This window comes from Oryzias latipes, chromosome 5 (genome assembly GCF_002234675.1).
Source record: "Oryzias latipes chromosome 5, ASM223467v1".
Lineage (NCBI taxonomy): Eukaryota > Metazoa > Chordata > Actinopteri > Beloniformes > Adrianichthyidae > Oryzias > Oryzias latipes.
The window spans coordinates 27,850,033-27,874,225 of record NC_019863.2 but is presented as its reverse complement, the minus strand read 5'-3'; the positions used below and the strand labels follow the sequence as shown (position 1 = coordinate 27,874,225).

At 35.9% G+C, this 24,193-nt stretch overlaps 1 protein-coding gene across 2 annotated transcripts; it reads left to right on the top strand.

Annotated features, from left to right (window-relative positions):
- Window positions 1-3,705: 3,705 nt before the first annotated feature.
- On the top strand, window positions 3,706-14,288 carry slc6a14 (solute carrier family 6 member 14). Of its 2 annotated transcripts, XM_011475632.3 has the most exons (15): window positions 3,706-3,967; window positions 5,228-5,372; window positions 5,487-5,618; window positions 7,066-7,227; window positions 7,380-7,491; window positions 7,570-7,702; window positions 9,952-10,092; window positions 10,172-10,307; window positions 10,391-10,483; window positions 10,592-10,717; window positions 10,794-10,912; window positions 11,076-11,175; window positions 11,246-11,355; window positions 12,596-12,763; window positions 12,845-14,288. In XM_011475632.3, the coding sequence occupies exons 1-15, from the start codon at window positions 3,902-3,904 to the stop codon at window positions 12,998-13,000; spliced, it is 1,899 nt and encodes a 632-aa protein (XP_011473934.1). In that variant the 5' UTR covers window positions 3,706-3,901; the 3' UTR covers window positions 13,001-14,288. The 2 variants fall into 2 exon arrangements, with proteins under 2 accessions (XP_011473934.1, XP_020559174.1); XM_020703515.2 differs by having other exon boundaries at window positions 12,596-14,288.
- Window positions 14,289-24,193: the final 9,905 nt, after the last annotated feature.

Sequence of the window (24,193 nt, the reverse complement as noted above, 5' to 3'; positions counted from 1 at the left end):
TGTATTTTGTGTGTAATTTAATGTCTTCTTCATGACGTGATCCTTATGTGTTGATTTTCATGCTTTGATTCTGGTCATTTCTTTTATTGTCTCAGCATTGACTTTTAGATACATTTCAATTAAATGAATTAAAAAAAATTAAAGTTACGTTTTGAGAGAAGCCAGTTGAGGCGTCTTGGCTATCTGCTCCGGATGTCACCTGGAGGCCTCCCTGGGGAGCTGTTCCAGGCTTGTTCCACTGGGCAGAGGCCTTGAGGAAGACCCAGGACCAGCTGGAGAGACTATGTCTCTCAGATGACCTGGGAATGACTTGGGGTCCCCCCAAAGGACCTGGAGGAAGTGACCTGGGACAGGGAAGTCTGCTTAGACTGCTGCCCCGTGAACCGGTCCTAGGTAAGCAAAAGAAGATGGATGGAAAGAGAAGAGTTAAATTTAATGTTCCTAAAATAAATTTGGTTAAAAATATGCAGAGTTGAACGTATGTACACATTAACATTACAGAAACCAGTTATAATTATGTTTTGTTCTTTTTGCCTGAAAACATTTCCTATAAATTTAGAAACAGTCAAAACTGCTGCTTAGTAGAATTTTCTTGTCATTTTGCACATTTTGTCTGGAAGATTATCTGAAATATTGATGGCAGAAAATTAATAACAAAAAATGTCAAGTATTTTAGTTTTAAAGAATGCATTTTTTACTGCCCAGGAGGAGGATCACCGTCTTTCATAAATACTATTTACAGTCAAAAGTCATGTAGTGGGCAAATTGTGGTGAAGAGACAGGAGCCAAAGGCAGGTTTAGAGCCAAACAAAAGCTGGAACTTAGATTCCACCTATTTTAGACACAGGTTTTTCTTAACTAAACAGGAACAAACAAAATGCAAATTACTTAAAAATATCAAGACAACAGTCTAAAAAGCAGACAAATGTTAGGTTGTATGAATTAGAAAATAATAAAAGAACAAAATGACATTTAAGCACAAAACACAGAAAGACTGATTTGTTTACAAAAGTATAATAAGAGAACACACGTGTGTGTATTGGTACATATAATTTATTTTTGTTTGTTTTAAAGTTAGTTTGGAGGAAAAATTTTAGTTTTTAATTTTTTGTCTGTGACTTATGTGTGAAAATAACCATCCTGTTCTATTTCCTACCATGACATTGGTGACTCTTTGAAACACCCTGAATGTGTCAGCTGTCAAACAGTTCAGGAAAGCTATTTCTATCTCATTCATCATAACGTTTTAGGATATGTGGCTCCACCAGTTTATAAAAAATGTTGATGCTCGTGTGTTTTCAGTGGTTAATTCTTCGGTCAAAAGTCACCAACTCAAACAAACTCAGACGCCGGTTTTGGAACAAAACCACAGAAAACAGAGATAATAGCAGAGCAGAAATAGAAACATAAGCTTGTTTGAGCGGCTTCTAAAGTTTAACCCTTGTCCTATCTTAGATGACCCCACCCTTACATTTATGTGTTATTCCTACCATGACAAAGGTGGAATAAAGGTGGAAAGATTTCATGTAATCCATGGACACCAGTGAAGATCACAAATCATTGAAGAAAAAAGTTTCAGCGCACTGTCTAGTGGGTCTAGATGACCCAACTCCAAATGTTAAAGTGCATAGGATAGCACAAGGGTTAAAGGTGTTTTTTACGTCCTGCACATATTTGTTTTATCTAAATCAAAAACGACTGTTAGTGGTCATTCTTGTCTGTCCAGGGGTTCAGAAATAAAGTGATAATTTTACAGAAACCAGATTCCAGATTCCATTATTTATGATTTATATATGATTACTTATTTGGGAATTGATGTCATCTCTTAATTTGGATGCAACAAGCATTACCGAACCATTTCCATCACATACTAGGTTGCAGGATGAGTCTATTTTATTTATCTACCCAGTAAAACACATTCCTGCTCAATTTTTCACTCCTGCGTTCAGGTTGTGATGTTTACTGTTACTTTGTGTTCATTGTTACTTTGCAGTTTTGCAACTTTATATTTTAAAGTTGATAAAAAAAAAAATCTCACTTTTAAACACTTAAAAATCACTTAAAAATGGCAATTGGTTTTTAAGGGTGGCTCTAGAATTTTATTTTGTTATGAAGTTTCAAGTGTCAAAACAAACAATTCCAACAGGAAAGTTTCCACATTTTCTTCAAAATGATTAAATTCTCCTTTTTCTGCTTTACATGACGCATTCATAGGAGTTCCACAAATTCAGGCCTTCCAGGAAGAAGCTTCTTTGACCCATCAAGAGGTAAGGATAAAGAAAAGCAGCTGTGAGATAAAAAAAACCTGAATTCAGACAGACGGAAAATAAAACTTTGCTGCTATATAATGAATGTAGCGCTTTGAGATTTTTTCAAATATAAATCGCACTTCTTTCTAAATAAAATGTATCGTTATAATTAAAACAGAATTATTCTTGAATATTACAAATGAAAAAACAATGAATCTAAACACAAAGTAGCATGAATAAGAAAAGAATGAGAAAAATGAATAATGGCTGTTGGTTTCACATAAGTCATTGTTTTTCTTTGATTTGACTTTAACCCTGAACTCAGATCAAACGGTGAAGCACATTTAGAAAGTGTAAACTCTTAAAACTCTTGGGTTATTTTTTTCAATCCAGTCCTTGGGTTATTCATGTATATTTTGTATATTTTGGGTTACTTTTTTAGACAACACGGGTTTATAATGGTTTAATTTTAACAAACCCCCCCCCCCCCCCCCAAGTTTTTTTTCTTCCTTAGTTAGAAATAACATAGAAAAAATCTATCTATCTATCCGTCCGTCTGTCTGTCTGTCTGTCTGTCTGTCTGTCTATCTATCTATATACACATATATATATATATATATATATATATATATATATATATATATATATATATATATATATATAAATATATATATATATATATATCTATATATATATATAGATATATATAGATATATATAGATATATATAGATATATATAGATATATACATATGTATATATCTGCAGTTGATAGCAGTGTCCCAAACATTTTTAAATCAAAACATGTTCAGCTTCGTCCTCAGATGGAGTGAAACCAGCATGGCTACCATCTGCTCTGTGGTTGATATTTATCCTGACAATTAGACTATTAAAGCAATCAAAAACAGAGAAAAAAACATCGATGACCAAAAAAAGAAGAGTTTTCTTTGGCAGTTGTATGCATTAACTATCTCATTCTGCTGTGCTTACAGCCTTTGGCAGAAATGTTCCAATCGATCAAAATGTTTCTATTAATCTAAGATAGCATTATTTTGATTTTATTTATTACAATAAACAATATTAATGCTAACACATTCGTCAGACACTTTCTGCTGCTCTCATTTGTTGATCTGCCCTGTTATCTGTTTTCGTCAGCATCATGTAAGGAGGTCGAGTCACATGATGACCACACAGACGCCTGCTTCCACACAGGCTGTCATTATGCTGGGATGTCACTGACCAAGATGGTTTGTGTCCGCTGTGCGTCAGCAGCAGCAGGATTAGGGAGTCCAGGTTTGACGGTGAAAATTCCTGACACCTTTAATGGTCAAACCTTAATGTTAATATTCATTTTTATCAGACATTTTCACTCTGAAAGAGGGTGGACTGATGATTTATATATGACATAAGAACTAAACTGGGATTAAGTACTCCAGATTTAGCAGCTGCAGAAAGGCCACAAAGGGAGGGAGTCTTCCTTACAAACAGGTGTAACGTTCCTGTCGAAAGGCTGTCATGCGCTTCAGGGGAGGGTCAAGACAACAGACAGGTTAGGAAACCTCCCTCTGTTATCTTTGCAGGGTCCACCTTAAAAGGAAACATGCACAAAGAATTGGCATTTCTCATTCAGACTTTACCAAGCAACTGAAAAGACATGAAGAAGTACGGCTGGAGTAGCTTTACTGATCTGATTTTGAAAAATTCTGCTGCTGAGGAACAGGTAGGATCCCACCATTGCTTCTCCACACCATCCAACTATTGTTTTTTAAATAAAAACAATAGTTGGATGGTGGTAAAAGTTTAGGTAAAAGTTATTTTTACTTCTAAATAACAATCTTGTCTGACAATACAAGGAGTATGTTTTTGTCTTTATGGCATCAAAGTTTTTATTATGATGACTTTTTATGTTTACATTTTTTAATTTTAAAGAAACATGATAGGAGTGCTAAATTAGCCCTACTTGAGTTTTAGAGACACAACTTTACTTAAAGAAATTTAATAAATGATCAACTTTTATTTCTTTAGTATTATCAAAAACAAACATTGTTTTTTTTTAAGATAAATCATAAAAAAAGGGTTGAGAATGACCCTAATGCAGACTTTAATATTTAAATTAAAATATATTTTATATATATATTTTATTTTGAAAAACCCAAAATAGGAGGAAACACAAAAAGGAACAAAACCTGACCTATCAACTAACTGAAAACCATAAACCTAAATACACTAAAACAAAAACAGCTGTGATGGATTGAAACTGAAAGTTGGAGTGACATCTGGAAAAACATAACACAACAGAGAGATTGTTTTCTCAATTGTTTTGTTTTTTCTTTTCAGACAAAACTGGTCCTGAAAATAATTTTTAACCTGCATTTTGAACAACAAACATACAAAAAACTGTTTCAGGAAAGAGAAGCAGAAAAAGTAATAATAAAAAAATATATCAAACAACCTCATGTAAAAGGAACAGCATAAAAAGTATGTGAATTTCTGTCTGCGGGGAGAATGATATGGAGAAAAATAGATTTTCTTAGTAAAAAATACATAAATAAAAAATTTTGAAAAAATAAATCCGAAAATTGAGAAGCCTAATGGGACGAGATATGGACAATCCTGACTGGGGAAGTTATTTTGGTATGCTTTTTGTTTAAGTTTAGTAATTTTTGTTTTTCTTTAAATATTTTGTGTTTATGTGAATAATGATCTATGTTTAGGTGTAAAAATGAATGCATAAAATATAGCAAGATTGGGGATGGGAAATAAAAGGTTTCTTCTACCCACTCTTTTTTCATATTTTATGTTTGCTTGTTATGTCTAACTACTTTATTAGGTATTTAAAATTCAAATCATACTTGAACACAAGAAAACATGACATAAACTCCTAAGTGTAACCTGACATTTTCACACCCGTTTGTCCCACTGTGGAACTACCCTGGATGGGCGAGAGCCTCAGCTGTATCACTGATCTTTCACTGGGCAGGATGCACACGTGGATCCTGGGGATGAGAATCCAGAGCGCGGGAACTGGGCCAACAAGAGCGACTACATTCTGTCAATGATCGGCTATGCTGTTGGTTTGGGAAATATTTGGAGGTTTCCATATTTGGCCTACAAGAATGGAGGGGGTACACGAGTTCATACCATATTTTTATTTATCTGTGACCCTTTCTATTTTTTTAAGGAAGTTAGATAACCATGTTTGTTTTCTCTTTCGCCACCTCATCCCTCATTTTGACCAGGCGCCTTTCTAATCCCCTACTTCACCATGCTGGTGGTGGTTGGAATTCCTCTGTTTTTCCTGGAAAGTGCGCTTGGTCAGTTCTGCAGCCAGGGGCCAATCAATGCGTGGAAAGCGGTGCCAATCCTGCAGGGTGAGATGAGCATTGTTTAGGTGCACAACACGAGCGCGACACATGGAAGACTGATTTGTGTAATTTAAGGTTAATAAACAACAAGGAAACAATAAAACTGCCCCACGCTCCTATTCAGTGAAACTTTTTAGTTAAAGAACAACTATATTAGTAAAAATGAACCAGAACCTTTAATGTGGAGAACCTTTTTTATGACTGTAGGTGAAACAGCTTTCACAATCAACATGGCATCTACTGAGATGTGTTATTTTATTCAAAAAGTCATTTTATGTTTTTTAATGAAACATAAACAGACTTTTTCTTCTTTTCTTCAAATTGGAAAAACTTTCTAGCTGTTACAGAATTTATGCTCAACGCAGTCAATAGAGCAGAGGGACTTTGTTGATTTTAGATCACATGCTTGTTGTTTTCTTTGGAGACAGAGTAAAATTTCACACCACAAAAACTCAAAATCTTCCCAAGTATTTGTGTCTATTTCCCTTTTTTTATAAACTTAATTTAATACAAAACTGCCTCACTGGTAACTTTTTATTAAGGTGTTATGACTTGCTTTTTATCACAATAAATTCTAAATATCTTGTTGAGTTATTTAATTTTGAAAAGTAAAATTTCTAATTCGAAACGTTTTTTTCTAACAATATTTTTAAACAGAAATTTTATTTGTGAAAGTGAATGGCTTGTTTTAAGTAATAAACTTGGTTGATTTTATTAATTTGTAGAAATTTGTATTTGACTCATATAATTTACATAAAATCTTTGGGACAAATATATTTTAAAATGTTTGATTCTAGATGATTATGGTCTAAGGATGGTTGATGACAGTTGTAACGCTTAAAGTTGGACATATTTGGGAGAAAAGTTTATCCATTTACATGATGTAAAGAAAACTCTTTTTTGAGTAATAAACACTAATTTTAGGACACAATTTCAAATTATCAGAACAAAATTCCTAAAAATTAGTGTTTATACTTAATTTCAACACTTAATTTAAGCTTTAACCCTTGTGCTATCTTAGATGACCCCACCCTTACATTGACGTGTTCTTCCTACCATGACAAAGGTGGATAAAGGTGGAAAGATGTTATGTAATCCATGGACATCAGTGAAGATCACAAATCATTGAGGAAAAAAGTTCAGCGCACTGTCTAGTGGGTCTAGATGACCCAACTCCCAATGGTAAAGTGCCTAGGATAGCACAGGGGGTTACACGGGCAAGATCACAACTTATTTTTAAAAAACACAAGGTCTGCTAGTTCCACTGACAGATTTTTTTTTACTCATAACAAAGAAAAACATCTTGTATTCTACATTTTTTTACTTTTTTAAGAAAGACATTTTTCCAGTGAGCATTCAAACTGTGCAACTTTTTTTAAATTTAAGTTCAAAGGCTTCTCAGAGTTATTTTTGTCAAGTTAATAACCTTTTGTTGAATGGTTTCTCCCTTCAGGAGTTGGAATTGCAGCAGTTGTGGTGACTCTTGTAGTGTCCATTTACTACAATGTCATCATCTGCTACAGCCTGTACTACATGTTTGCCTCCATGCAGTCTCCTCTGCCGTGGTCAGACTGCTTTAGCTGGGCAGACAGCAGCTGCAGCAACATCAGTGCAGGTGACTCCTCTCATACTGTTCTCCTCACATTTGAGCAGGATGGCATTTATTACAAATGAGAACATTTTATTTTTGGAAAAATTGATGCATTCTGTGAAATGTTGGGTGATGTTTCAGATCAGTCAGTTGCCTTTTTTTCCCCCTTGATTTAGTGTTTTGCAATGAAAGCAGTGTTTTGACAGCCAACTTGACTCAGGGAAACAACACCTGTGCTTCATCCAACATGTCAGTTTTGGTGCAGAGCCCGAGTGAGCAATACTGGGAGTAAGGATCACACATTTTATCTCTTCATAACACTCCTCTGAATGCTCAGATGCAATAGATGTGGCTCTTCTTTCACAGTCGTGTGGCTCTGCAGCGCTCCAGCAGTCTGGATGAAACTGGACCTGTAGTTTGGCACTTGGCTCTCTGCCTGTTGCTGAGCTCGCTGTTGGTCGCAGCAGCACTCATCAGAGGCATCAAGTCATCAGGAAAGGTGAGTTCACACTTCCTTCCTTTAGTGTCTAGATTTTTAAAAACTAAAACTAGTGCAGACCAAAAAATTAGGGATGGGCCGATATCATTTTTTCCGACTGATACCGATATTTCCCCCTGCAACTGTGGCCGATAACCGATATTTGCCGATATCGATACTTGAGTGTCTACAGTAACACAAAGTTTAGATTCCCCTTTTTTTTTTCTTTATTACAAATGCACAACTTTTCTTTTACTGGACAATCGCATTGTCCCTGACCTTTTTAACTTACAGCAAAGGATCTCATAGGAACAAGTGTCACTTTCAAACCTTCATATAAATATATCTGTAAGCATTCAGAACATTTATTGAATATTGGAGATAACTAAACCATAAGCTCCCCATTGGCATGCATCTATTTGGAACAACATGTATCCCTATCCAAAAATAATATTTACCTGAAAATAGTCAATTACTGGCTCTGACTGTAAACATAAGGTTCCCAATCTATTAGGAACAAGTAAACATTTAAAAAATGAAGTATTTTAGAAGAATATCGGTAGATTTTTTATTATAGGACCAATACCAAAAAACTCAAATTATGCAAATATCAGTTGATACCGATAATCGCACTGATATATCGCCTTTCCCTAAAAGAAATGGCAGAAACATTTAACCAGTAAAAACCTGTATAGAAGAATTAATAATAAAACAAGTGATTTTCTTTGGGTTTAATTTTTTTTTCCTAAAACAACAAACTCCTGCAAACCAAAACACACAGCCATAAGATTTACATAGACTTCAGCTCTATAGTTGTATACTAAGAATAAATAATCAAAAATAAATTATAATAATATAGTGATAATACTAATGTGAATTATTTATTGTTAGTAACATATATTTTGTGCATCAGCTTTGACTCATAGATCGGGCAATTTTTATAGGGTCAATGATTCATTGATGAAATTTAATTTTTTATTAGTTTTCTATTTCTTGTTCTTATTTCTAATTTGTTTTAAATATACTGCAAATATAATGTCAAAAACAAAAATATGTAAAATATTCAAAAATGATTTAGACAAAGATATAATTGGAAACGGCATTTGCCTTGACACTCACGAGTTTAGGACTCTAAATTATCCTTTTTCAGGTCTTTTTGGTTTTAATAAAATGCTCTATTTAAAAAGAAAAAAAAACATGTCTTGCAGTTTGGATTTGGTTGCAAACTTGCAAACTCTTTCCAGTGAGTCAATAGAAATAGTTCAGTAAAATCGATATTTTTGTGTTGACAGTTACATTCAAATAGCCAATCTTCAGTGCAGAAATCCTGATTTCACACTTTTTGTGTGTTCAAGATTAAACAAATCATTTACCAGGTCAAGTAGGGGGAATGGAGGGTGGTCAGGGCGATGCTTGACCTTAGAATTGTTGGTAGTTTAAAGTCGATCCTAAACCTGAACATACAGGAAGGCATAAATAGCTACTGCCATACCCTTGAGGGGGCAAATGGTCAAGAAAAAAACCCGGAGCAACGGCAGAAGAAGTGGAGCGAAACCTGGAGCTGCAGTTATGCAGCAGCAAGACGAGTGACAAGATTTGTTTTTGCACTTTATTACTCTAAAAGAGGGTAAAACTACATAAATGCGCATGTTAAAAATATTTGACTCACCTTACCGCAGTAATAAACCCAACACTGTTTGATTGTATTTTACACAATAATATTATTTTTATGTGGGATGCTCTGGTATTGGTTGCACAGCAGCATGGTGGTCAAAACGGCCTTGGCAAAAAGCATTAGAGATGAGGTTGAGACAGTGGTTAATGCTAAAGGATGAGAGCGCAAAGTTTAAAAAGCATCACAGACTAAAGGTAAATAGACAAACATGATGACTGGTTCCATATCAGCCACTAACTCATCCAGCAGATTGCAATGGGGGACAGGTAATGTGGCTCCGTAATCTTTCCTGCCTGCATTCCAAAAGTGTTTATACAAGCAGAGAAGATTTAGTCTCTCCATCACCTCATTTAAAAAACAGCCACATCTTGTGTGCAACAATTATTCATTCCTCAAATTTTAAGCTAGTGTGCGTTTACACTCATCAAAGATCACGTCTAAGAGGAAATAATGCCTAAGCACCAGAAGAGCCAGATCCACTTTTGTTCAGAAGCAAACAAACCGCATGAATTTAGGGTTTCTGTTATGAATCATCAGTTTTAAACAAACTTTTGTTTAATCAACTCTGTGTCATTTTTACTTTATTCCTGTCTAGGTTGTGTATTTCACAGCAACATTTCCTTATGTGGTGATTTTGATCCTGCTGGTCAGAGGTCTGACACTAGAGGGCGCTAGAGATGGGATCGAGTTCTACATTGGCTCCCAGTCCAATCTGACAAAGCTGACTGAAGCAGAGGTATGCATGCACCCATGCATTTGACGGGATGCTGCAATGGTTGCAGTGCTCTCATCTAAAGCAGTTGTGTGTGTTTTAGGTGTGGAAAGATGCTGCAACTCAGACCTTTTATTCTCTTTCTATTGGCTGGGGCGGACTCGTGACTCTTTCTTCATATAACAACTTTCAAAACAACGTGTTCAAAGACACGTTTGCTGTAACTCTTACTAATGCTGGTAGGAACCTGAAAAGTAGATTTTTTTTAAGACAAAATGAACGTGAAACATATATTTACCACAAACTTTGATTTTTTTTCTAGGTACCAGCGTGCTCGCCGGCTTTGCTATATTTTCAATACTGGGACACATGGCTCACGTATACAACATACCTGTGGAAAACGTCGTAAAACAAGGTCAGAAGGTGAACTCATTTGCCCACCAGTGGCAATCCTAGAAACTGATAGTATTCAGTATGTTTTTTGTATTATTTTCTTTTTTGTTTATTTTTATCTATTTTGCAGGATTTGGTCTAGCCTTTATTGCCTATCCAGATGCTCTTTCTAAGCTTCCCATTTCTCCACTCTGGTCCATTTTGTTCTTCGTCATGCTTTTGACTGTTGGCCTGGACAGTCAGTTTGCAGGAATAGGTCAGATCTTCTGCTCACAGTTGTTGTTTAGCCTTAAGTGCCTTATTTTCATTAAACGTGTTTTCTTGTCATTTAGAGGTTCTAACCACCTGTCTGGTTGATGCGTTCCCAAGATACTTCAAATCCAAACGGGCCATAGTGACAGTAGCTACATGTTCCATATTATATCTGCTGGGCCTGCCATGTGTCACCAGGGTAGGTCTTCTTCAATGAAGAAATACAACTAAGCTTGAGTATCACTGAAGTCTGCTGGTGACCTGAGAATTCATTTAAACTAAACTTGAGATTTATTTGTTGTAAGAAAATGTATTTTGTATGGATGCAGACAAATCTGTTAGTTTGTGTGTGTATTTTACAGGCAGGAATATACTGGGTGACTCTCATTGATCAGTTTGTTGCCACCTGGGTCTTGTTGTTTTTGGTCCTTTTGGAGATAATTGGTGTCGCCTTCATATATGGTGAGTACAGAACTGTAAAATGACGGTACGATACACTGTAGCTCATGTGTGTTCGCCTCAAACGCCACAGGGGGAAACCGTTTCATTAAAGACATTGAGATGATGCTTGGAAAAAAGTCGTTTGCTTTCTGGCTGTGGTGGAGAGCATGCTGGTTCTGTATCAGCCCGTGCATCATATTGGTAAGCAAAGTTCAAACAATTTAAATGACAACAATTTGTACATTTTCAGACGTTTTATTCTTCAATGTCAAATACATGAAAAAAAATCAAATTAGTCACATATTTTCTGGTCTATATTTGCTGGTAAAACTAGGACCAGTTTTGGATCCTGTGCCAACATTGTCCACTCAAATGTTTATTATATCCCTGCTGGTGTTTACTGAAGAATTCATAAAAGCAAAAACTCTATGGTTTTTTCCACAATTAAGGCATCTTTTTCTATTACTCTAAGAATATGAAATACTGTGAAAGCTGTCAAATTCTTAGCATTCGAACTCCACAGGAGTTTCAACAGGCGACACATACACTAGCTAGCATTTCTGGAGTTTTGATAGCGGAGTCATGGAAGCATCATTGTAAAAGTGTCTATAAAACTAAAGAAACATGATCTCAATACTAATATTTATCAAGCCTGAAACTGCTTTCATATTATCAAAGTCCTGCAGACTGTTCAAAAAGGTGGAGAGAGGAATGCTAAACACCTTCAATTTGTTTGGTGAATAATAAATATTAAAAAGTTTCATAATTTCATTCATGAGATGTATGCTTCTTTGGAATTGGCTATGGATTATTTCCATAAAAGCACTGCACTATTGCTCTTCTTGTTTTATTTTCCACTTTTAAGTTTGATGGAAAGCTGATTTACATTCACACCATAACTGAACTGCGCCAGGGTTCACTTAAATGCCATCCATGCACCTCTTATCATTTCTACAGTATAGAAGCACGTATAAGTCAATTTGTTAAAAATGTAAATAATCACAGTATCAACCTAGCACCATGATGTCTGGATTTTCAAAATAAGAGCTGAAATGCTTGGCAAAGTGTGACTCCCAGCTTAACATTTAATTTTTTTTTTCATGAATTGGAAATGTTTTTATTTATTTAATTTCAGGAAATTAATCATTCAATCTTTACTTTTGTTATTTTTACTTCTTGAATGTATAAACTGCAATTTATTTGAAATTATTATTCACTTCCACAATAATAATAAATTATTTGAATAGTTGTTTCTTAAAACTGAATAGGACCTATATTATAAAAATAGTCAGTTTAACACAAAACCATGTGGGGGTCATTCTATTGTCCTTTGCCTGCAGTCAATTACTACTGTAATGTTGATTGGTGAAGTCCATAAAGAAATAAAACCTATTTTTATCTCAAGCTGTGGCTGAACATGTTTTTTTTCGTTTTTGTTTAGGTGATCTTGGGATGGTCAATTGCAACATTTTCTCCTCCTACCTATGGAGAGGTGCAGTACCCAGGCTGGGGGTTAGCTCTGGGTTGGGCTATGGTTGCCTTTGTAGTCATCTGGATCCCTTTTGTAGCTGTTTACAATCTGACAAAGGCCAGAGGAAGCCCCTGGGAGGTGTGTATACGTAGAATCAATCAGTACTCCAGAAAATCCTTCAAAGTGATGATTTTTCTTCACACTCTTCATTTTCAACAGCGTCTCAAGTCACTGTGTTCTCCATCTGAGGAGTGGCATCCCTACCTGGACATCCATCGAGGAGAACGCTACTCAGAGGAACGCTGTCAGAACAACAAGGATTATAGAAACCATCAGGAGGTAGACGTCAATGTCATCTCCAGCTCATGGCTGTGATGTGTATGTTAGCATCTTCAGTTATTTTTTTCCATTTTGAATTCAAATTCTTCTTTTTGCAAACGCAACAGTTTGTGAGCTTTCATTGGGACAGAGGGACCATGTGCACACAGTAAACTGTAAAACATTAAGAATGTTAAATGGCCTTTTCAAAAGATGATTTCTAACCGTGAACCAATCCCTTTGATAGTGTTTAACTCTTGAGCCGAACCAGCAGTTCAGGTGTGACCAAGGGGAGGATCCGTGTTTACTTGAATTATACTAATATAAATTTTTACACATTTAGGTTTACTTTTTGAGTTTTTCGAAAAAAAAAAAGAATAGTACACAAACCTATAAATTAAACAGTTATATTTATATCTTAAATAATAGAAAAATAACGATGAAGTGCACATCAACTTCACTCTTGTGGTGTAAACTCTTTTTAAAGGGTTTTGTATTTATTTCATTAATCTACAGTAATATCCGTGCACCACTTTAATTTGGATGTTTTATTTGTTTATTATTTTTTTCTGTGTTTAAGTTTATTTCAATAAATTAATGTTTTTTATGTAGCTTATTTGGAGGCCCTTGTCCACTCTGCTCGTTTTGCTTGGAATATGCTGCAGAATTACTAGAAACAAACTGAACTGGTATCTTTAAATGTTTTCAAAACTTTAAGAGACTGCAACAATAATGTCCAACTGCTTCTCATGATTTGTATGATTTTAATGATGCTTGTTTATATCTATTTTTTGTATTTAAATGTCTCTTGGCCAGGACTCCCTTGAGAAAAAGGTTTTTAATCTCAATGCGACTTTCCTGGTTATATTAAAATTAAAAAAATAAAAAGTAATGGCACTGATTGTCTCAGTTAGTGCTGGAAGTGTTTCGGAATAAAAAATAAATTAATTTCAGCTTCTATGTTAAGTCTTTTTATCTCTGTTTTGATTTTTCTTTAAACAAGACTTACCCCAATTTTCTACAAATTTTCTGACTGCAATATTTAGAAAAAATGGTCTGTAGGTCTGCATTTGAGTTTTCAGCTTTTCTCACTGACTGAACTCCCCTCATCATGGTGAAATCCTCTCATTTTAATTTAGCAAGTACTTTCCAGAGAACGTTTTGAACCTGTGATGTCAGAGAATGACAGACTGTAAATGCAAGCAGCGTAGAGGTAGTGGTTGGGACACCATTTACCCCCAGGAATTCAAAAATCCTGTCTCCTTGTAACTTTGATGAATTAATAGAGTTAGAATATGTCATTGTTAATGATCATGAATTTAAAAATGTGGTAAAGAAGCAAAAACAAAATCATTTGTTTAGTTCTTTAGCCAAATTTGAATGAATGAATGAACGAATACATACATACATACATACATACATACATACATACATACATACATACATACATACATACATACATACATACATACATACATACATACATACATACATACATACATACATACATACATACATACATACATACATACATACATACATACATACATACATACATACATACATACATACATACATACATACATACATACATACATACATACATACATGACTGTATCCTTCCATGGGCTGCATGGTGGTGTTATGGTTGGCAATCTGTCCTCACGGGAGGAGACGCTGGTTCAAATCTCAACTTTAGAGTTTGCATGTATGCTGTGTGAATCCAATAGTTCTATACCAGCTTCATCCTACAATTCCTTAGCTGCTGGTTTTATCATGTTTTTCTGTCTCTGTGTGGCTTTGCAATGGATTAGCAAACGATCCAGGCTGTACTAACCTTTTCTCAACAGTGGCTGGGATAGGCTCCAGCAACCCTATGACCCTGAAATGGATTAAGCAGGTTTTGAAAATGGATCAGTTAATGGAAAATAATACATATAAAGTCTGTAATTATCTTTTGAAACAGGTGTTTTCTGTTGTATGCTGGAGGTTCTTTTAACAAAGCAACATGTAATGTAATGCAATGTAATGTGTGTGTACATGTGTGAATGACACTGTCACTGTAAAGCACTTTGAACCTCCTAAGATGGAATAAAAGGTTATATAAGTAAATGCCATTTATTTACCAGAGAGGCTTTAAAGATCCTCCTCAGGTATTTCAAAGATAGATATAGATATTATCCACTTTGTTGATGTAAAGTACCAACATGGCAAAAAAACAAAAAAAAACAATAGTTAGATGAAAGAGGACTTTTTTTTACAGGAAAATTATAAACTGACTACTTAACAATAATTGACTTGACTCACATGAAATATCATGTAAACAATATTGGCATGACCTGAAAGACAAAGGAACAAAATTCACCTGAACATACAACACACAGGACTATCGGAAACAATAAATAAAAACAAACAAACAAATAAATAAATAATTAATTAAGCAGCTGTACTTATTTTTTTTAAAACTAAGTTTGAGAATTTATGATGTGATGGTCTGAAAATCAACATGAAAAAAGAGAATGTTTGCGGTTTTGGTAATACTACTAAAATGGCGTGTTGCCCACCATTCCAGCTTATTCTGACATAAGATTTTTACATTATTTTATAACCAGTCAGCAACACATAATGTTTTTTACAGACTGGAAAGTTATCATTCAGGGTAAGAACTGACAGAACAGAGATGTTTCAAAGGATAAGGGTTGTCTCTGATGATTTAAAGAGACTTTTTCCTCTCAGAAGATAAGTGGAACCACACCATGGCAGAGAAAATGATCCGGGGCAACCAGATGTCTGAACACGTGGCCTGCACATTTTATGGGCTTTCACCACGGAGACATGTCAAAAAAATGTACTTAACTGCAGACTTGTGAGGTTTTACCTTTTGATTTTACAATAAAATCAATAAGCAGCAACTTTTTAAGATGCCCACAGACAGGAAAAAGATTCTGGGTTCTTAATATGTTTTCCGATGGACACCCCAGAGCTTCAGGTGGAACCTAGTCATTCTAAACTGCAGCCATACCAATTACATTTGCAGTTAGCTTCAATGGAGTTTCAGTGTCACTTTTTCTAAAAAATAAAAAAACAATTTTGAAAACTATGTTTTTTTACTTTGGTGTTTTAGACATAATTTCAGATTTTGATGGTTTATAAAGTTGTTGCTTTTTACTTAATGGAAAAAGTGGAATAAACGATGTTGATTATTCTGTTTTTTAATAAAAATATAACTATTGTGATTCATTTGCAATTATAAATGCTTTGAAAACTTGATATACTGTATTTGTTTTATTTGTACTTTACTTTTTTTTCTTTTTAAAATAGTGCAATAGAATATAGTACTGTAAGCAGTACAAAAATCTATGTATCTTACTGGAACTGTACACAAAAGCTAATTTTCACATATAATTAATAATGTTCTTCATAGTGTTAAAAAGCCCTAAAACCATAGCATTTTTTTGGTATTTGCTTTTCTTAACACTTTTCTTCTTTTTGTCTTGATGTGTTTAAATTTGAAAGATGCAGCCACTGCCAAAAGTCATGAAAAAACCTTTTTACTTTGTTTGCCAGTAGAAAAACTCTGTGCACTACCCTAGATCACTGCTAGAGGGCGCTAACAGGCCATGTAAAGTGTGGATCCATTTTGTGTGGGATGCTCACCAACCGGAGACAGTAGATTCTTCAGCTCTCCCTGCAGTGATGATATGTGCTCTTTAAAATGGTCTTCCTGTCGCCGTATGCTGCAATGAAAAACTCAGATGTTGGTCTTTAAAAAAAAAACAATCAGATGCGTGAAACTTACTGAACCTCACCCATACTGTATTCTTCCTCTCTCACCATGGCAACCGTGCACAGAGAATCAGCAGATGAACACAAACCTGTTGCCATTTCCTTCACAACAGCCTTGCTGCTTTAGTTAAAATAAGGAAAAACACGCCAGCACGTTGACCGATTCTTATTAAGATGTTTGTTCTTGCAATGAAAACAGTAAGATTTGTCTTTTTTTACGGTCAAAATATTAAATTCACAGTTTAGGATCTCTTTTATTTGCCAGAATACATGATTATGTTGTAAAGCTACTATATACTGTGTTTTTTTTCACACCCATTTAGTGAGTTAACTATGCAGCTGTGTTTTCAGGCAAAGTAAAAAAAAAAAAAACATGAAAAACACAATCCAGAAGCTATATTTCAGCATTCATTTCTATCATCCATCTCTGCGGCTCTTCTGTCCATCCAACCTCCCACCCAGATTATTCAGGCTACTCAACAGCCCGTTGCTATTAGATACTGCTGTGCTTGTCACCATGGCAGCGAATGCTCCATCATTTTCTCTGTGCCATGTTTCCCTCCTTATATCCTTACACGAACACAACCTTCCAACCCATATCGCCTTTAGCGGGGATGTGGTGGGAGGATTGTCCTTGAGATCTTGAGTGCTCCTGGGTCCAGCTGGGGGGTGGGGGGGACAACCCACCTGTGACCAGAATTCAAATACAGGGATGCTTGGCTCCATCTGAGCACATCACTGTCTCTGCGTCTTCAACATGCGCTGCCAGAGCATCCATTTCTTTATAAATAATTTTTATTTTGCAACTTGACAGAGTGTTTGCTGTTGTTTTGACACGCTGAAGATGTTGTTAAAAAAAAACTGCTGCAACAATTACAAAGGAAATGGGTTCCATTTTGGTAATTTACTGCTGTGGGCTCAAAAACGAGTGCCTCTCTCCGCTTTCAAACACACATTTCCTCTTGGAAACATCAGTGGTTGTGCCAACATGAAAAGACTGGAACAGCAGACGTGACTTGAATGTTCTCATGTGGTGCCGCTGCCCCGGGAAGCTGATGTCAGCTCACACAGATGAAATGAACATACAGAGAGGCAGAAAGGTGAGACAGGGAAAATAGGGGAGGTGGGGATGTGGAGCTGTGAGGGGTTAGTCAACGCCGATTCTCCTTCTACAATAAAAGCGACAAACCCCTGCTGTTGCCATGGCAACCTCCTCTCACTCTCTTTTTCTCTCCCTTCTTTTCAGCATGCTACCACTTATCCTTGTTGCCTTTCAGTCAGCAGGGCAGGTGGGTGTGTGCGTCGTTTTCTGTTGGCCCTTGAATGAATCAAGCAAATGAAAAGGAGAGCCGTTGGAAAGTGAAGGCTGCAGTTTTACTTCCATTTAGTCTCCTTACTTCTGCTTTTCTCTCACCTTTTTATTCCTTCCGAATGTTTGTATATTAACTAGTTTAGTTATTAATTTAACCAGATTGTCTTTTCATATAATCTATAGTAGCTTTTCCATTTTTGTTCTTTCACTCTACAGTTCAAACACACTTTATTAAACTTTACGTTTATCAATGGAGATTTATCTTTTTCCAGAATTACAGGAAAAATAAAACATTAATAAGGATTATCATTCCTGTTTGCCCACCCCTGGTCTAATCTGCACAGAGGTCAAATATTTTGGCTAGTATGATGCTTCACTGTCCTCCTGTTGACAAAGACATCCATAGTCAGCACAGCAAGTTTTGTGGTTAAGCCAATGTTCTGACTCACAAACTTGAAAAATGTGCTCAGAGGTTCTGGATGTGTTAAATTACTTGTTTTAATACTTTCTGTAGTGCACTGGCTACTATAGAGGTGCTACAATGGAACAAGGCTGATGACAGTGACAGTGTGTTGCTGAATGCTCCTCATAACTGCAAAACCAAATGTGTGAGCTCACTCACTCAGCTGTAAGAAAACACACATGCAGCTTTATATGTGGAGTGTTTCACCAGTTTTGTCTTCTCACTACTGACTTCCGGCATGTATTTAATAATAATGGATTGGATTTGTCTGCAATTTTCCAGATGCTCAAAGCGTTGACAAAGTGTCCATCATTCATTCACATTTGTTGATGGTAAACTACTGATGTAGCCCCAGCTGCCCTGGGGCAGTCTGACAGTGGCGTGGTTGCGAGTACGCCCCTACTGCACCTCTGACCATTACCAGGACATTCATACGCCTTCACACACCAGTGGAGCCACGCTGGAGGCAGATAGGGTGAAGTGACTTGCCCAAGGACCCAACGACAGTTGACTGGGGGGAGTGGGGATCAAACCGCTGCTCCTTCGATCATTGGCCAACCTTCTTGTTGGGTTAAAACAACCTGCAACATCAGAATAACAACATAAGGAAAGAGAGACAACAGACCATAGGTACATTTTTACGAGGAGAACGAACAGAGAAAACACCCAGCAACAATCTCTATCGGCTCTGGCGCATGTTCTGTCGCCTCCTCTTTTATTAAGTTTGTTGGGTATTCCCTAATTTACACATGCGCTTAGCTCTAAGGAAGGGAAGCACATAAAACACAGCTGCAACGCTATCAGAAAACATTAATTGCAACATGTCCGTCTTTTCACAGTCTTCCCACATCATCTTTGGACCTGCAAAGTCTTTTCTCACGGATAACTGACACAGAGAGGCCCTCGATTCCGGTCTTGACACAGATAACACATAGTTCTCATGCTGATGCTGGGAATACGCTAAGGTAGTCGGTCTCCTCCCAAGAGTTTCACCTTCATCTTCCTGTGAAACAAAGTTGGACACAAACACGTCTGAATGCATGATTATATTACCTATATGGCAAGGTGACGCATAAAAGCAAATATGAGATAACTTATATACATTTGTCCAACACTTCTGAACCACCTAAGCCACTGTCGCCCTATCAGGAATTGGTGTAGTTTGACTCAGAATAAAACCTCGAACATATCCTCGCCAATAACAGTAAACAAACCAGTAAAACACAGAAGAAACAAATAAAAAATTGATGATGATCTGAAGATTGATCAAAAACTAGATTCTTTAATATACTTGGATGATTATTAACAGAAACCTGAACCTCTTGTGACTGAGTGTGACTGCAAAAAGATGTAGCCTAACAAAAGGAAAAGAACACTTTCATCTTAAAAAAGAAAATCTCTCGAAAGTAGTAAAATGATCTGTCGATGCAGAAACTAATTTTTACCTTACAAGAAAGTTGACGTTAAGAAATCAAAATCTAAAAACAAGGAATTCCACACAAGCATTCATTGAGGAAAAATTGGCTAACAGTAGATATAAAAGTACTTTGTAAAACGTTTTTTTTTTTATTTGGGTTGCTCTAAGCACATGGTTTGAATTATTTTGAGTTTTTAAGTGCTTAACTGTAGTTCATTTTGATTATAGTGACAAAAAAATCCAGTGTAATAAAGCAAAAAAGGAGTCATTTTAAAACAAAATGAGAGCAACATGAGAATATGATCTTATTACAAGTTGGTCCATTTTCCCTTATAAAATCTAAATCTAGCACCTATTCTAAGAGCATAAATCTAATTTTTTATCTTTAAAATAATGACAATGAATTTCAGTCTAACTTATCAACATTTATCGAATTTTAAAACAACATTCTTTAAACAGAACCAAAAATTACAGCAAAAATGTAGGTATTTTTTTAGTCTTAAATCAAGTTTTTCTATTGTCAAGATTACAGGGAAAAAACGATTTTGACTCATTTTATTCATCACTTCCTTATCCTAGCTCTTAATGAGACAGAAAATGATTTATTATTTTGAGAGAAGCTCGCAAAGGTGTGGAGCAAAGAGAAGTTAAAACCTCGTCAGATTTTGACTGAAACCCTTCTTCAATCAGCAAAGGCATTGAAGATGAAACGCGGCTGGGTCTTTCAGCATGACGACCCCCAACACACTGCACGGGTAACGAAAGGAGAGGCTTTATAAGAAGCACTTGAAAGTCCCGGAGTGGCCTAACCAGTGTCCAGATCTCAACCCCATAAAAAATCTTTGGAGGGAGTTGAAAGTCTGTGTTTCCCAGCGACAGCCCCAAAACATCACTGCTCTAGAGGAGATCTGCATGGAGGAATGGGGCAAAATACCAGCAACAGTTTGTAAAAACCCTGTGAAGACTTACAGAAAGTGTTTGCTGTTATTGCCAACAAAGGGTACAGAACTAAGTATTGAATTGAACTTTTGATTAAATACCTATTTTCCACCAGTATTTACAAATACATTTTTAAAAAATTAAATCAAGTGATTTTCGGGGTCTTTTTTTCTAATTTCGTCTCTCATAGTTGAGGTATAGCTATGATGAAAATTAAAGGCCTCTCTCATCTTTGTAAGTGAGAGAACTTGGACATTTGGTGGGTGACTAAATACTTTTTTGCCCCACTGTCTTCTGATTTTCTTTCTTAATAAAAGTGTTATGGATTTAATGGGCTTTTGATAATCCTACTAAAACTGATTTTTGGCATCTTTTAGTTTTTAAAAAGCGAGAAAAGTTACTGCCTGCACCTCCACATCATCTTCCTCCATCCAAATATTGTATTGGACATTTCAGGACTAAATATCCAAAACCAGAAAGTCTGAAGTGTGCACTTAAAAATACAGGTTTCTAGCCACATTTCACTCATGCTGTTAGAGCTGCTTTGCTCATCATCATTTTACTCCATTAACCCGATTTAGGTTTTCAAGTCACATTTACTCTGAGCACTAAAATGTACTTTACTGCTGTAACTGCGGCTGCAATGTGCAAAACCCCACATTTCAATCCTCGCCTGCTCTGATTGTACACCATTTATGTACATAGAGAACTGCAGGCGCCTGATGAATGAAGCAGGTGGAGCAAAAGCACCTCCATTACTCAAAGTAGGAGCAGAGTGGGGGGGCAGGAAATTTATGGTTTTACTCTCCCTTTTTGTGCGTGAAAAGAAAATTTCGTGCACTGCAATTTTTGCAATCAGGCTATTGTGGTAAAGATTCTATGAATAAAAAAAAATTATTTTTTTTTGTCGAAAGACAAAAAGTGATGGAAAAATAATCGCTGGACAATTGCAGGGGAAAAAGTGTAGAAAATGTGAAAGAAATACATGAAAATGTGGTATAAAATCAGCACGTTTGCATAAAGTTATAAAATAAATCAGAGAAATGTTCAGAGTGAATCGCATGAGGAAATTTTGACAGAGGTTCAACCACTTGGTTCCCTTTTCAGACACTAACATTTTCTGTGCTGCTCTGCATTGTTTCACTCCACCCTCCATGACAGCACAGCAACAAAGAAATGTGGGAAAAAGAAAAAGGTCTTTGATAAATGAAAGGAAGGAGAACGTTTAAAGGCCATTTCCTGCAATGCCATCTATGAGTTGCATTGTTCAGTCTCATTTCATGTCCTGAGGAACATTTTCACTCCATTAGTGCTAATGGAAGGATGATACCTACACTAATAATTATCTTGCTACATCTAAAGTTTGAGAGTATGAAACCATAAGAACCCAGACCTATTTTTTCTCAAAAAATAAAATTATGTGCATTTTACCACAAACCAAGTGGACCACAGAATCTGTTCCTAACATTTTTCTGTTTCACTGATGTCAACATGGTTTCTCATGGGTTCATGTGATCATTCGGTCCTTGTCTGTTGTTGTTTTGCAGGATAGACTCTCACTAAAAGAGTTCTGTACGTTTTCCAGAACCTCAGAGGAGAAGTTCCAACAGAAGGGGACAATATCTAAAGTTTTAACATTGTTGTTTGGTCGTGATTTTTTTTATATGGATTTATTCCAACAATTGATGCATTGATCAGAGCTTGTGGCAGCTGAGACAAAAAGGAAATGTATTCAAATCAAAGTTGAAAGTCTCTGCAAGCTAATTTATAATAATTAAGGCAATACCATGCATTAATACAATATTTGATAGTTATAATCCAATTTGCTCCCAATCACTCTAGTAGTTGAAATAATTTTATCTTATCACTGGACTATAGAATTAAATTACGGTACAGCCCAGTGATAGTATAGAATTAAAATGAATTACATCACACATCTTTTGTGCTTTATTCCATGCTGAGTTTGCGATCGAGCAGCTGCAGGAAGGAACATTGCTTATGAAAGGATAAATAAGAAGAAATCTCCAGAACAGCAGACTCTGTTCTGGGGACCATCTGCCGTGACTGATTAGTGTTTGAAAGGAAGGAAGGAGACAGACCAACTGAAACAAGAACACTGGAACATTTGTTATAAGCTATTTCATGTAACAGTGGCAAACGCAAAATCATGGACAAAAAAAAAAAAAAGATAAAAAGCCCAGTGCATCCTAGAGACCTGAAGAGTCCAAATACTTAGCAGAGGCTAACTGAATACACCTTAAAGCCATGGTGGAGCTTCTCCATTCTAAGCTTTATTTCACTTCTTTTCCACACTTTGCAGAAACTTTTATCCAAACAAACTTTTAGGTTTCTAACAACTGTGGTGTTAAATGTTTTGCCCAGGAACACAATGGCTGCCAATCCTGGGTTTTAAAACTTTGGCTAATTATTTGGCAAGAGGCTTCTGTACAAATTGAGCTACAGCTTTCCTAATAGAACAACAGCCATTTGGAAGTCTTATAAACATGTAATTTTTCTTCTTTCTTAATCTGTTTTGTTTTGAATTTACAAAAAATGTGATTCTTTTAGCTAGTTCACCACATGATGCCCCTTAAGAATAAAATCCAGTTTCAAATAAGAAACCGAAAATCTAATATCTAAAAAAGATCTGTTGTTACTATAGAAATTTCCTTAAACCTTCACCTGGTTGATCTGTTGGACCCTGAATTGGTTCCTTTCCTGTTTGTTAACAGGTAAGATTGCTGGAAGGTCATGAAATTTGTTTCTCATGTTAATGAATAAAATGTGAAAGAATGATATATTGTTCTGCATAAACAGTGCATCACTCATAATCACGAATTATGATTATGATGCTGAATTATGTGCACCTCCTGCAGTAAGGTCTGATGAATTTAGATTTTAGTTAAAGTCTATAAGCTCACTGACACACTGTAAAAAAGCCTTTTGATGCTGTAGCTACAGATACAACAAAAAGGGTAATTAAACCTGTGTAACAACAGAAAAATGTGATTAGAAGGTATTTCCACTCCAAGTTCCACTCCAATCATTGACGTATTGTAAAAGAATTCCCAGTGATCTTTTAATTATGAATATGACATTTTAGGGCAAATAAAAAAAAATCTGTGTCGTTTTCTAGAACATAGTTTCTGCAAAGCAGCAGGAGTTCATCAGAAATTCACCTCTGAGTTGTGGGCGGGATTGTTGGTAAGCCTGTGTTGATTTCCCATCATCTTATGTTTACATGCTCTCCCACTAGCTTACAGCCCCTCAGAATCCCAACAAAACATTAGCAGTGCAACAAAAGTGGTGAGCAATATTGGAGCTATCCAGCTG

Excerpts from the sequence above, each read along its gene's own strand:
- slc6a14 (XM_020703515.2), top strand. The coding sequence starts at position 3,902 with ATGAAGAAGTACGGCTGGAGTAGCTTTACTGATCTGATTTTGAAAAAT. Across the intron at positions 5,373-5,486 it reads GGCCTACAAGAATGGAGGGG|GCGCCTTTCTAATCCCCTAC; the intron begins GTACACGAGTTC and ends CATTTTGACCAG. Across the intron at positions 10,913-11,075 it reads GCCTGCCATGTGTCACCAGG|GCAGGAATATACTGGGTGAC; the intron begins GTAGGTCTTCTT and ends TGTATTTTACAG.